The 13,417-nt window shown below is 33.7% G+C and overlaps 3 protein-coding genes across 3 annotated transcripts; 2 read left to right on the top strand and 1 right to left on the bottom strand.

Moving 5' to 3' along the window:
* Positions 1-1,173: 1,173 nt before the first annotated feature.
* LOC137927045 (uncharacterized) lies at positions 1,174-3,553 on the bottom strand. The gene is made up of 4 exons (XM_068770829.1): positions 3,449-3,553; positions 3,107-3,212; positions 1,674-1,763; positions 1,174-1,322 (listed from the first exon to the last, which is right to left on the bottom strand). The coding sequence occupies exons 1-4, from the start codon at positions 3,522-3,524 to the stop codon at positions 1,241-1,243; spliced, it is 354 nt and encodes a 117-aa protein (XP_068626930.1). The 5' UTR covers positions 3,525-3,553; the 3' UTR covers positions 1,174-1,240.
* Positions 3,554-8,950: 5,397 nt separating this feature from the next.
* Positions 8,951-9,729, top strand: LOC137926898 (heat shock protein Hsp-16.1/Hsp-16.11-like). The gene has a single exon (XM_068770634.1). It carries the CDS (start codon positions 8,993-8,995, stop codon positions 9,524-9,526), a length of 534 nt encoding a protein of 177 aa, XP_068626735.1. The 5' UTR covers positions 8,951-8,992; the 3' UTR covers positions 9,527-9,729.
* A 769-nt stretch (positions 9,730-10,498) lies between these two features.
* LOC137926621 (uncharacterized) lies at positions 10,499-10,852 on the top strand. Its single transcript, XM_068770287.1, has one exon. The coding sequence runs from the start codon at positions 10,499-10,501 to the stop codon at positions 10,850-10,852; it is 354 nt and encodes a 117-aa protein (XP_068626388.1).
* The last annotated feature ends 2,565 nt before the right edge of the window (positions 10,853-13,417 follow it).

The raw sequence follows: 13,417 nt of genomic DNA, 5'->3' as shown, positions 1-13,417 counted from the left end.
TGGTTAGTCATCTGGGGTTTGTGCAAGGCGGAGAAGGTAGACAAAAGACTGTTTCAAACTTATATGAGATAAATGTCCCAAGACGAGTCCGCCGACATTGAAAAATTGTTACCATGTGCAGTTTTTTATTAGAACGTTTTAGATTTTATTTCTTATTTATCTTTTATGTTTAGTTTGTTTTTGCCATTAAATTCTTTAACTTCTGTCCTAAAGAACGGTGTTACGGCAAGGTAATAATGGAACGCAGCTGCGTTTTGAACATAATAAGTTACCATTTGAGTTTTAGTTGAAAGAAATATCTGATATTCAAAAGTTCTTGTCTCGCCTTAAGAAATAAAAAAGAGACTGGACCTATATATAAATAAGTTTTTTTAATACCTTCAGTACTAACTATAATGGCAAAAAAGTGTTTTTATTTACAAATCGTAAATCAAAAGTAACTTTTTTGAATTTGTGATAATTTTTATTTAACAATTTTTAATAAGGTTATCCAGCGATTTATCTGTTCTGAAATATCTCGTGTGCGTCTTGTCTCACCCCATGTATACTTCAGGTGGTTGTCAGCACTGCATGCACTATAATTACAAATCAAAATATGTATGTGTAATGAATGTAATAAATTACCATTTTGTATTGTGAGTGTATTGATCAATTTACGTATGTTGTTTTTAATTTTTTAAATTAATGATTATTTATGTGATGTTTTTCCAGGTGTATCAATTGTTTTAATATATTTATTTCCAAGTCAAGACTTGTATGGGATGTGGTGGGCAATAAATAATGTGAATTGTTATTTCGTTTTATTTTCATTAGAAACTTGATCCTATGAAAGATGTTTTTAAATAAAATGGTGTTTTAAAGGTTGCTTCGCAATATATTATTATAAATAATGTGCTATTAATATGCCATAAATTAAAATCTTTTATGAAAAATAGTGACTAAATTTGAACTTCAAAAAATTAACAAACCTTACAAGGGTCTAAGTGCACGCAAACATATATATGCAATAACCTTCAGTTTCTCATTTTTAAATCTTAATTCAAAAGTATGTAATTAAATAAATCTTGTTAAAGTATTCTGAAGTACACTTATATAGATTAACGCCATCTATCGGCGGTGCTCGTAATTGATTTGAAATTGCAAGGCATTGTGCCCGAGAATAAAAGCAAACATTTTTAATTACCGTTTAATTAAAGTTTAGATAATAAATAAACTTAGCACTAAATTATGGTAGATTTTATTATCTGTAGCAGTCACCAAAACGCCTTTCACAGTCCTCGATTGACCGCGACTGATGGTCCCATAGCCTTGCGTTTTCTTTGCTAAAAAAAAAACGTATCAAATATGTCAAAATTGTTAAAAAGTTATGAGGATTAAACTCGTATATTTACTTCATTTTTTTTTATATATATAAAGGAGAGTAGAGTGCATGAGCATAGATTTCTTTTTTATAGAGCAACCAAAACCGCGGAATGCCTGGCGCGGTAGTGGCGGAGGAAAATAGATCATGAGCGCTGCCGTCGTGTTTACGGGGAACTTTGAAATAGAGAAGCATAGTAAATCTGTTTACTTCATGGTTCTTACTGGTTCGAAGAGACTGCATTAGCACAGTAACAAATTCCTAGGGAAGATACAATACTTGCTTTACTGGTTTCAAAGTGTTGTAAACTTACTTGACAAAGTACAACTGGTAAGCGGCGAAGAAGCTGTGCCCGGACCTTGCGTGTAGCTTGCACAGCTGTAGTTTCTCACATTCTTCTTCACTGCAAGAGGAATTTAAATATTAATTTCACTTCGAATATGAAGACCTATTTTTAACTAAAGAACCTGCGGAGACAGTCGCCTATTTGAACGTTCCCAAATGCAAAACCGAACGCGACTTTATAGTCCTTGATATCACAGCTTTATGCGCTTTAAAACACACGACTCGCCTTGGCAATATCGATCTATTCGATTTACTTGTAGATCTATGTAATCGAAGCGTCAACCGTCTCGGTTTTATGACTTATGAATATGAAAACGATATCCTATATTACGCAATTATATATAGAGAGTTTAACTTATCTGTCAATAGACAGACAACCCGCCGGGCACGTTTAATATATAAAAGTGTGCAACTAATTGTAATTAAATAAAAATCATTAGCCAACTAAACAACCCTTACATCTTCACCCGCGTCAGCATTAATCCGGGCGTCTCATTAGCACGTCCCTTGCTCGCGCTCAAATTCCCGCGTAAAATATTACGAGACCGTTACCTAGAATTTTCTTCACGTACACCATTCATTCATTCAATACTTCATTCTCTCACACATTCACTCACCATTCAATAATTCGTTTCATTATTTTCAACCGCATTATGTTAATATTAATTGAAACTGCGTTGTTGTCATTTTAACGCTTTGACATTAGACATTTTATTAATATATTTAAAGTGTTCTCCATTTTGGAACACTTATTAAACCCATTGCATATGACAAGAAAAATACCAGTAGAGTTCCATTTGATTGAAACTAATATCACATTGGCCTTTCCTATGAATGTCATCTAACAACTTAATATAAAGCAAAGAGTGTTACAGATGCGTCCTAGTCTTAGAATATTTCAAAAAAATGAATGATAACTTTCACTGGTATTTTCAATACATTTTAGCATTTTCTTAATCACAAAATCACTTACAAACGTCTACTGTAAGGACTTTTCCAAAGATATCTATGGAAGGTTATCATAATCGCCTCTTGGCAAGAGGATTGGTGATCGAAGTATGGTATGATGGTACGCAGCCGACGCTGCTGCAAATCTTCTGGAAACCTTTTGTGAGCAGTGACGATCCTATATAATTAATGCAAAAAGTTTGAATCATATAAGATAGTATACCAGGAATTCAACTCACGACCTACGAACACAAGTCTATAGAATTTTTTCTAGTATATTTTGATGATTATTTTTTTTTCTCTTTTCAAGAGCTCGTTTATTGAAATAGTCATGCACGGGTTTATAAGTGAATAATAAAGGTGATCATCAAAGCTTATAATTGATGACTAGAAAAACGATTTTGGATTTATGGTCATCAGGATGGTGGTTGTTCACCACCATTTCCCCCTTACCTTCTCTTTGTCCTTAAATTACTTAGTTCGCTCTGCGATAAATCTCCAAGCACCAGTGATGGATCGATGAATCTCTTCCATAGCCTCTGACCACTGCTTGTTATATCTGGAAACATTTTAATCGTATTAAAAAAAAATTAAAAATTTATTACATCTTGGTTTATACAATTTTTTATATATATTAATGTATGACAATGATATTTTTAAAAGTAAAAAAAATCAATCTGAAAAGAACTTAATAAAAATATAAAGTCAATTTTAATGTAATAAAAATAATTTATGTCTATAAAATAATTTTTAAAATTTTAATAAGATATTTAACAAATTAAATAAATAATATACCATTTTCGTCATTGTCAAGCGGTATACAACTGGCAGCGCAGACCAATGCTGCCACAAGCACGACTTTTGCGAACATTATCTGTGACAAATGTCAAATGTTCCCGCCTAAAATGTCGATCGGTATTGACATTTTCTGAATTTATATACGGATAAAGTGACCCCCCCACCACATTAACGGGTGTTGCATGACGTTTTTCGCGACTCAGTAATTACATTTATAAATATAAAGTAATGATTAGTTCTTGTTACCGCTTTGGACTGTTTGAACAGCGTGTTTGTTTAGGATTACAATCGGTAGGGTTCAGCGGAAATTCGACAGATTAATTTGTCCAAATAAAATATGTAAACACTTTGAAAAACTTACAAAAATATACTAAACACGATGATTTGGTTATTTATAAGAGCTTTGAAGGTGAATTTATAACTTATTTGCTGTCCAGTATTCAAAAATTAATAATTTCAGAAGTAATAAATAATCTAATGATAATATAACAAGGTAAAGCGTTTTCAAAATATAAATTACTAAATATTTTATTAAATGAATCACTATCTGTCTTTGCAAACTTAGTTCTGCTAGAAGTTATTGGCCCATTTCAATAGAAAAAATAAATTAATATCACATACTTCAGAGTGACTTCTTAGGTGTACCCATCATTGAGAGCTCACGCTTAGCACGCGGGTTACAGATAGCAGTGTGGTGGCATCTGATCTCTCTGTCTAATGGAAATAAGGAAGTTTAACCAATTGTCATTGGGGCCAGAAGGTGCAATAGATTCGGCGTAGGTAGGTCCCCCACTGGGAGGAATGATGACATTGATAAGATTGCGGGTAGTCGCTGGATACACGCAACGCAGGATCAGCCGTTGTGGCGATCTTTCGCGGAGACCTATTCCTTTTAGCGGGTGTCCTTCGGCTGAAAGAAAGGACTTCAAAGTGATCACTTGATTCAGGGTGATTAGAAATAGGTGTAAAAGCTTGAAAGCTTTTTGCTGATGAATGAACTTTGTATGCACTGACCCCTTTAAAGGTTTTACATCTAGAACTAAAAGCACTGTGTATATTTCTTGGAGACAATAATTTTGATTCTATTTGATTTTGACAATTATTAGATTCAACTTCTCTTTTTTAATATAATACCCATAATAAAAGTTTTTTTTTTAAATCACGCGGGGATATACCTCATGGTATCCTTTTAAACAAATGCTTTAAAATGTTTGTTGGAAGATCAGTACTGCCATCTATTTTGAATGAATAGAACTAAAGTTACGTGAATTTTACATGTCAATGTCGCACTATATCATATATGCGCGTAAAAATAATACTAATAAGGAAAATATCGATACATGTATGTAAAGTTAACAGGTTCTCCGGGTTTTATAAAATTAGAATTTCTTTTATAGGTAACTGCGGATGGAATTACTATGTAGTCTTATGTACTGTATCTGAATTACCATATAAAAAATTTAACAAGTTCTTTAAAAAATTGTAAAAATCCTATTATAGTGTTAAAGGATTTTTAAGTGATAATAAAGCTTGTATATTTGGATGTTCCCCTATAGTTCTGACTTGTCTCCCACCTTCTTGGTAATACAAACTGTTCTTCTCTGGCACGCGCTCCCCCTCGATATCAGGATGATCAGGAATCGCTGCACATTCAAAGCAAAGGTTCGAAAAAGCAGACGAATCATCGCAATATTTGGATTTTATATTTTTATAAATAGTATAAGCAGATATTCAAATGTATGTATGACGGTACATTTATAAATAATTATAGTAATTATAGTAAGTAGTAGCCATTAGTATATTTATTTAAAATGTTTTTATGTGATTTTTTTTCTCTTAATTTGTGTTTACTTTTAATTTTCTTTTTTGTCTTTTATCATATCAAGTTATTTTCTTAATTGGTAGAAAATGCCTTCAGCATTAAGTTCGCCGTTACACATAAAATGTATAAAAAGTGTTTTAAATAAATAAATATATGAAGCTTTGAAATAAATTTATCTACTGCTGTATTAAAGATACTGCTAAAGTGGTCTTAAAAATATAACTCAGAGTTTGTTCTTAATTCTTACTAGATAAAGTCGCGTTGGGAACTTATTCTGCTTTGAGTTGAATCATACCATCACAGGGGAGTACAATACGATTTAAGTAAGTTTCTCGATAAGTAGAAACATAAATAAATAAACAGTTAATTACTGTTATCACAGCTTTAAATCCTTACCATAATAATTAATAAAAACATCACGGAACCGGAAGGTAAATATAAAGTCACAAGTTGTTACACGCGACTACAATAGTTGCATTATGAAACGTATCAATACATAGCAGAAAGTTATCTAGTGCGTTATGTAATATTAAAATAAAGGAACCAGATTTCATACGAGAATGTTCACAAGATTAATTGTAAAGTTTAAAACGAAGAAATCATGTTATTGTTGATTAGTTTGAAACTTATAAACAGCAGAAACTTAGGAATGTGAGATGTTTGTTGTCATCCATTAGGAAGGCGATGTTCGTCTTCTCGAAGACCTAGGTTAGCTTGACTAAGGCTACCACTATGCCACTTGGTGAAGAAAACCAGCCCGCAAGGACAAGACAAGACGTTACTCGAAGTCGTGTGAAGCTTCAACTTCAAGCAACGAAAGCTTATAAAGGCAGGTTGTTGACAGATTCAGAAAGATCCACGATCCTCAGCAGAGAGGGAAATAAGTAGAGAGTAAGAGAGATGTATTCATATATCTGTTGACATTATGTTTCAGGATGACTCGTCCGATCACTTAGTGATTCGATGATCTCCGCTAAACGTTTCAGCAAACAGAACTAAATACAGTATAAATCGCCGAATGACGCATTTTTGACGTAAATAAAAATACGATAATCATTTCTATGTCACTTATTATTTGTTGAATAAATATGTTAAATATTTTTGGACTCGGGTGACATAAAACGATTGAAGATATCTGGTCAATAATTGTTACACGTTATTTTTTAAAGCCTTAATTAAGTTCGTTCGTTTCAACCTTTCAATGCTCACTGCAAGACTTGACCCTCCTAGATATCTATGAGAAATATTCTATAATCGCCACGCTTTACAGGCGAACTGGTGATCGGATATGGTAAACAGACAACGCTGTTACTCGTCTTCTGGAAACTCGTTTATTGTTAGTTGAAATCCTATATAATTAATTCACAAAGTGTGAAGTATATAAGGTGGTATCCTGAAATCGAATCCATGACCTACGATCGCAAGTCATATTGCTCTACCGCTGGGCTACCACTGTTCTTATTGATTTATGAAATTATGTTTAATTTAAATTTTTATTAATTTTTTCTTTTTATTCGTATCGTAATTATTCAGGCCATAGGACTTCCATTGGTGTATATTGACCCCATTATGAAAGATTTCCAATGAGACCACGACTTTCTCTTTGGCTATTCCTAATTTTTGAGTATACTCTCCTTAAAGTTCTAGAACGTTAGGTTATACAAACTGGAACAGTCTACCTACCCGAGAACATAGTTCTATTTACGAAAGTTCTTGCCTCTTTCCGTTTCTGACAGCAGTACTCTTTGAGGTAAGTGCCCTGTGCCTTTCTTTCCAAGTAGTTGACGGAGTTGTAAGGCACACCCACTTCCCGTATGTCATCAAGAACGCACTTACCTCAGAACGCTTAATAAACTTCCACGTTATCCGGATATGGTGCCGGAGTTGTTGAGGCACGCACTTCTGGATTCCAATAACATGGTCAGCCTAAACTACACCAGGCTGCGGTGGGTATTCAGAGGCAAGTTTGAAGCGGGCGTTACTGCGTTTCCGATGGCATTAACAAGGTAATCTGTCCTTTTAACCGTTGGTGAACGTGCGTCACTGCACTTGCCTGTTCGTGTTCTCCACTATAGAATATTAAGGCATATATATCTGGTGTTTTGGTAAACATTTTAATTTATTTTGTTTCTTTTTATACTCTCAATTTCTTGTCTCTCTTTTTATTCCTGTTTTAATTTTTATTTATACATATTATGTCTGTATGTTTAATTTATATTGTAGATAAGTTGTTTCTTAACCGCTGTAATTTTAACTTTAACAAATAATGAAGAAATATTGGTTTCAAAAACAATATTTATTGTAATGCTTTTTGATCTGTTTTCATTACAACATTGTTAGTTCTAATTTCTGACGAGTAAACAAACAATGTGTACGTATTTTTAAATACGGAAACAGGCGTGTGAAAAACATTTTTTTTTAAATGATACCTCAAACACTCAATGACTGTTTTAACTATTTGTCTATCGTTACAATTACATATCGCAATTTGTATTTTCTTTTTGGTAAAATCAAAAAATCATCTCGTGTAACATAAATGAGCCCACTGCTTTTTGTAATAGTTTTACAGGACCCAATGAGGCGTAGCTTGTCAAAATTAAAAAAAACAATTTATTTCCTGGTATTCAAAAAATTTTGTTTCATCTATCGATTTTTTAAAACAACTATACTTCGAATGTTTTCGATTCTTCACACATAAGATTTTTATTTATGTAAATCATTGACACAGATAGTCAGGGCCAGTAAAACACAGCCAGAAACAACATGGAGGGAATAATTTGCTGTTGATTGCTGAAAAATGACATTTCTATTAGGAGTGTTTTGTATATTACGTTAAAAATATAAACAAGAGAGTGTGATTATTCAAACAAATACCTCACAAAAATACCTTATTAAAAATAGGAACAATTAAATAAACCAGTATGAAAGATTAACAATTATTCTGTCGTTCATTTTGATTCTTGTAGCAGACTTTTTCAGACTAAGCCAATTCTTTAATTGCCACTGTAAAAAGTAACACAATCTTATCTAATACTAGTACTAATATCAAAATGTTTATGAAGTAGACAAATTTTCACCATATCGCTTTATTTGGTCGCAAATAACTTTCAGGTAAATTGCATCAGCCGCCTGGATGATTAAATTATTGCGCAAGCAAAACAAATGGATGCAAAATTAATTATTTGATAATCATTTAATGGACACATTCATACATTCATATAAATTCCTTGTATTATAAAAAAAGATTCGATAAATTACTGTAATTGTAAACATTAAAAATAACTAGAATTATCGGGAACTTTCTAACATTTTCACGTTAGTTGCGCTATCTGGCTGCAGATGGCGGTAGTAAATGATCACAGATAAATTGAGAATTATATGTTTTTTTATAGTTATGTTTGGCATGAAAATAAGTATAGACAAGAATTATGTTAGTATTTATTAAGAAAAATAATAAAAAAACCGCATCTTCCAAAATACTTTAATTTTTTTATAGATTTGTTAAAATAATTCTTTTCAACAATAGATGTCACTAATATAAATTTGTGGTTAATAATATAGATTTTACTAGAATGTTCGCGATCATTCCAGCATATTCTCGTTAATAGATGTCGCTATTCGAAACAGTATATAAAGGCCGGCGTTTATCGGCAGTGTCAGTTTGAAATAAACAAACAAACGAAGCTGCTTTCTACGCAACACGAAGTAAAACTACGAAAATGTCGCTAATGCCGTATTGGTTGAGACATTTGAGGAACTTGGCGTACCGGGATCCCGTCGTCAGAGCGTTTGAAGACCCGTTCAACATCATCGCCAGAGATCCGTTCTTTCGCGATCCAGTTAAATACATCAGACAGGTCACAGCACCTTTGGAACAAGATCATGGAATTGAAGGCATCTACTCCGATTCCGAGGTAAAAGTGGACGGGAAGAAAGTGGAAGTGCATTTGGACGTTCAGAATTTCACTCCCGACCAAATCCAGGTGAAAACTGTTGGAAACGAAATCATGGTGGAAGGTAAGAAGGAGATTAAACGCGAAGACGGCTGGACGAGGAGCCATTTCGAAAGACGGTTCTTACTGCCTGACGGATTCCCTCCGGAACGCGTGGAGTGCCACTTGGACAAAGGGAAGCTCAAGTTGATCGCATTCAGAACAGAGGCGCTGGAGGAGAGGAATATTCCAATACAGGATAAGACCAGTTCTGATGGAAAGTCTACGACACAGGACAAGATCAGTTCCGGGAAATCTTAAATATCTATTTGTGAGTTAGTTCTGCAAATGGTTTATAATTTGGTATTATTGTTTAGGAAACAAATGTATGTCATAACAGAAATCACGCTAAATTTTAGGATTTTTGGTGTATTATTTCGAAATGTATTGTAGTTTAGTACAGGTGTAACTGAAAATACGAAGAGACTGATTAGTGTTTTTTTGCTTGTTTGTGTTATAATAAAGACGCTTATTTAAAATTGTGTTTTTTTCTCCATCCCCGTACATTACAATTTAGTTATTTTTCGTTAACATTAGGTTTACGGGACCCGTCAATTTGACGGATTTCAAACTTTGAAATGAAACACGCAAAAAACCATAGTATTAATCTTAACTATTTTGCATCGTAAATTTACAATTTCATTAAAAGAGTTTATACGCACAATTAGTATTTTCCTAAGCTTTATAAATTTTGAAAATTGTATCTTGTATACCTATTTCTACGGAACCCGTCAATTTGACGGGTTAGCTGATTACGTCAACAAGTCTTATATATTTGCTTCGCTTGTGAAATTATACCTCCAATAGCAAATATAAGACTGAAAGAAAGGTCTAAGACCCCGCCCCCCCAACTCATAATCTCAATAGCGCCTCGATAACGAATTGTGTAGCCCGTGTGTCAAATCCTCGCGTTATTCGAAGCTCAAAGCGTGCAGCAGACTAAATGTCGTATCGAAAAGATATTCAGTTCATGTGTTGGTGCAAACATAAACAACACACACAAGGAACTTTCACAGCCTGCGGTAGCCGACGTTAGGCTGCGATATGAATCTGCGATAATCCCTGCTGTCTTCAGTATTGTCGCTGCAGTGACAGTGGTAAGAACATTTTTCGAAGACAGTGTGCAAAAGTTTTGGTTATTGTAGTCACCCGCTTATTGTAAGTTTTTACAATAGGGTAATTGAATTTTGCACGGTATTTTTTACTTTCACCGATCACCCTTTTCTAGCAATCATGAGTAGAAACACGCGAAATAATAAGAAATTGACAAAAATTACCAACATCAATGAGGGTTGTTCTGAGGTGTCCTACGAAGAAGATCAATATGAATTAGGTGAAAGTGATGATTATAGTAAAGATTCTGAATCCACTGAAACTGCAGAAATGGAAGGATCTTCGGATAGTGAAAAGGAAAACCTCTTCAATATACGTCGTAACAAGAAAAGGAGGCGGATTATTTCTAGTTCTGACACCGAAGATGAGAGGACGAGTATTCCAAGTACATCCAGAGATGTAATGGAAGAAATTGAAATTGCAGTTGACGGGACACGGTGGGTGAGACTGAAAGCAAGTAAAACGGAAATCTAGGGGTAGGCCGTCCGTTCATACTATATTCAATTACATCGAGGAAGAAATATCACGACCGACAATTTTTTTACAAGCATCCCGCTGGCCAAAAAATTGCTTGAACTAAAGACAACTTTGGTTGGGACAATCCGCTCGAACAAGAGAAAACTACCAAAACCAGCGAAAGAAACAAAGGACAAAATGCCGTTATTTTCATCAAATTTATATAAATCAGACAACTGCACGCTTACTGTATATAAAAGTAAACCGAAAATAAAAGTTCTTCTTCTAAGCACCAAGCATAGAAATATACAGATAGAAAACAATAGAAAATGTGTTCCAGAAACTATTACATTTTATAATAAAACAAAGTTTGGTGTCGATGTCGCGGACCAGATGGCACGCAAATATAGTGTGAAAGCAGGGTGTTCTCGATGGCCTCTCCAAGTTTTTTATAATATTTTAGATTTGGCAGCGATAAACGCGTGGATATTGTACAAAGAGTGTACCGGATTGAAAATATCCAGAAAGGAGTTTATATTTTCTTTAGCCGATGAATTAGCTGGAAAAAACAAGGAGAACTTTCGTCACAGTTCAGACGTTTCAGATCGGTCACTTTCAACATTGGGAGTGCGAAAAAGTTGCCAAGTGGGCTACTGTAATAAAAATAGAAGCAGTAATTGCTGTATGTATTGTAAAAATATCGTATGCGGAAAATGCACAAAAGAAATTCAATACGTATGTAAAAAATGTCCTCGATAAATATGATTATGTAGCTTTTATATTATTGTTATCATTTTCGTAATAACTTAACAAAAAATTTGACTTATTAGTATTTTATTTTTACGTGAAGCCTTATATTGTTAAACTCAGATTTAGTTTGAATAAATTGATTTTTTAAAAATAAATACGTATTTTCATCCACCCGTCAATTTGACGGATGCTCGTAGAGATAGGTATATAAGCAACGCCCGTAAACATAGTGTTAAAGAAATTTTCTAAAATAAAAGCAACTAAGTTACTCCTCATTACATCAGCTACCTGCCAATAAAAGTCCCATCAAATTCAATCTAGTCATTTCAGAGATTATCCAGAACTTTATTAGCCACATATATTCATAGGCATGCTGTAAAAAGCTGCTATTTTAACATAACAAACGGACACTGATTTTATTTGCGCAGTTAATTGGAATCGCGTCTGTATAGAAAATAAAAAAAATAATTTGATCATTTTCGATACATTACTACTATAAACGTGGAGATATATTCATAGTTTATTATGTTTTGTAATACAAAATCTGGTTTTACGTTTATCAGGATATACTTATATTGTATACACACTGAATTAAGCTGCGGTACACTAACAATTTTTTTTAAATGCTTGTTCCCCCTCCTTTATGTGAGGCAAGGACTTTACAATTTCGGTTTAATTGTTTTTTTCAGTTTTGTTTATTTATTATTCTTTCTTTTTCCTTTCTTCGCAATTTCATTTACACTTTCCTTTCATCCCTTACATTTTCTTTCATTCATCGCGTTCTAATCTTTCACACATCAGCTTTTTTTCTTCATCTACATTCTTGGTAACTTTTCGTTTTTATTACAGCATCTTTTCATTTTGTTTTCTTTTTTAGCAATATTTATTTACAGTACCCAGCTATAAATATTATACATCGACCTTTGGAAAGACAATCGGCTAATTTGGGCTTCGTAGAGCGTTATCTCTGTCGCACGACAGGCAAAACGTCACATAGGTAGTGTGGGACAGAGATAATGCTCTACGAAGCTGGAATTAGCCGATTGTCTCTTTCCAAATATCGATGTGCAATATTTGTCGTCGGGTAATGTACAATGTTTATTTGTACTTTTAATTTTATTTATTTAATAACATCGATGTTATTTTGATCTTTTATCTTGTTTTGTAGTCATCTTTGATACGTATAATTAAACTCTCAAAAATGAATGTTTTTTAGATATGCCGTGTATTCCAATGATGTAGATATGTAGAGAATTAGCTGTCAACAAGCAATTGAGTATATCTAAGTAAAAATTAAGCCATGTTCACGTTATGACATTAATTTTGAACTACCTTTTGTATCTCGTGTGTCGCTTTTATGATCGTGTTTTTAATTCCTCTTAACAGTTGATGACCGGCGGCTCTGTCACTTAGAGAACAATGAAAAAGGCTTTGCTCGAGGTTCGCTGCAAGTTGCCAATGTCACGGATGTAGGTCGAAAGGTTCTGGAGTGGTACCACGAACTGGTAGACGCCCCCCCCCCCCAGGTGGACTGACGAAATAGTTAAGGTAGCGCGAAGTCGCTGGTTGCCGGCAGCGCAGAACTGGTCATCATGACGATCTAGGGGAGACCTAGGTCCTGCTCTGGCCGTCTATCGACTAAAAAGAAGAAGAATAACCATATTATTCAAATGATACCTCTAGAAGAATTTGTCCTTTGCACATGATTTATTTTCTTTTAGTTGTAGTTGAATAAGTAAATATATTTTTTTTTATTTGTGTAAATAAATAATTTGTACTTGTTAGAATAAAATTGTTTCTAAACTGAAGTGGTGATACTGAGAATCGACGGCG

This window comes from Battus philenor, unplaced genomic scaffold, assembly GCF_028537555.1.
Source record: "Battus philenor isolate CCGP_79_NKW_IND1 unplaced genomic scaffold, ilBatPhil1.0.hap1 SCAF_3, whole genome shotgun sequence".
Lineage (NCBI taxonomy): Eukaryota > Metazoa > Arthropoda > Insecta > Lepidoptera > Papilionidae > Battus > Battus philenor.
This window is presented reverse-complemented; position numbering and strand designations above follow the sequence as displayed.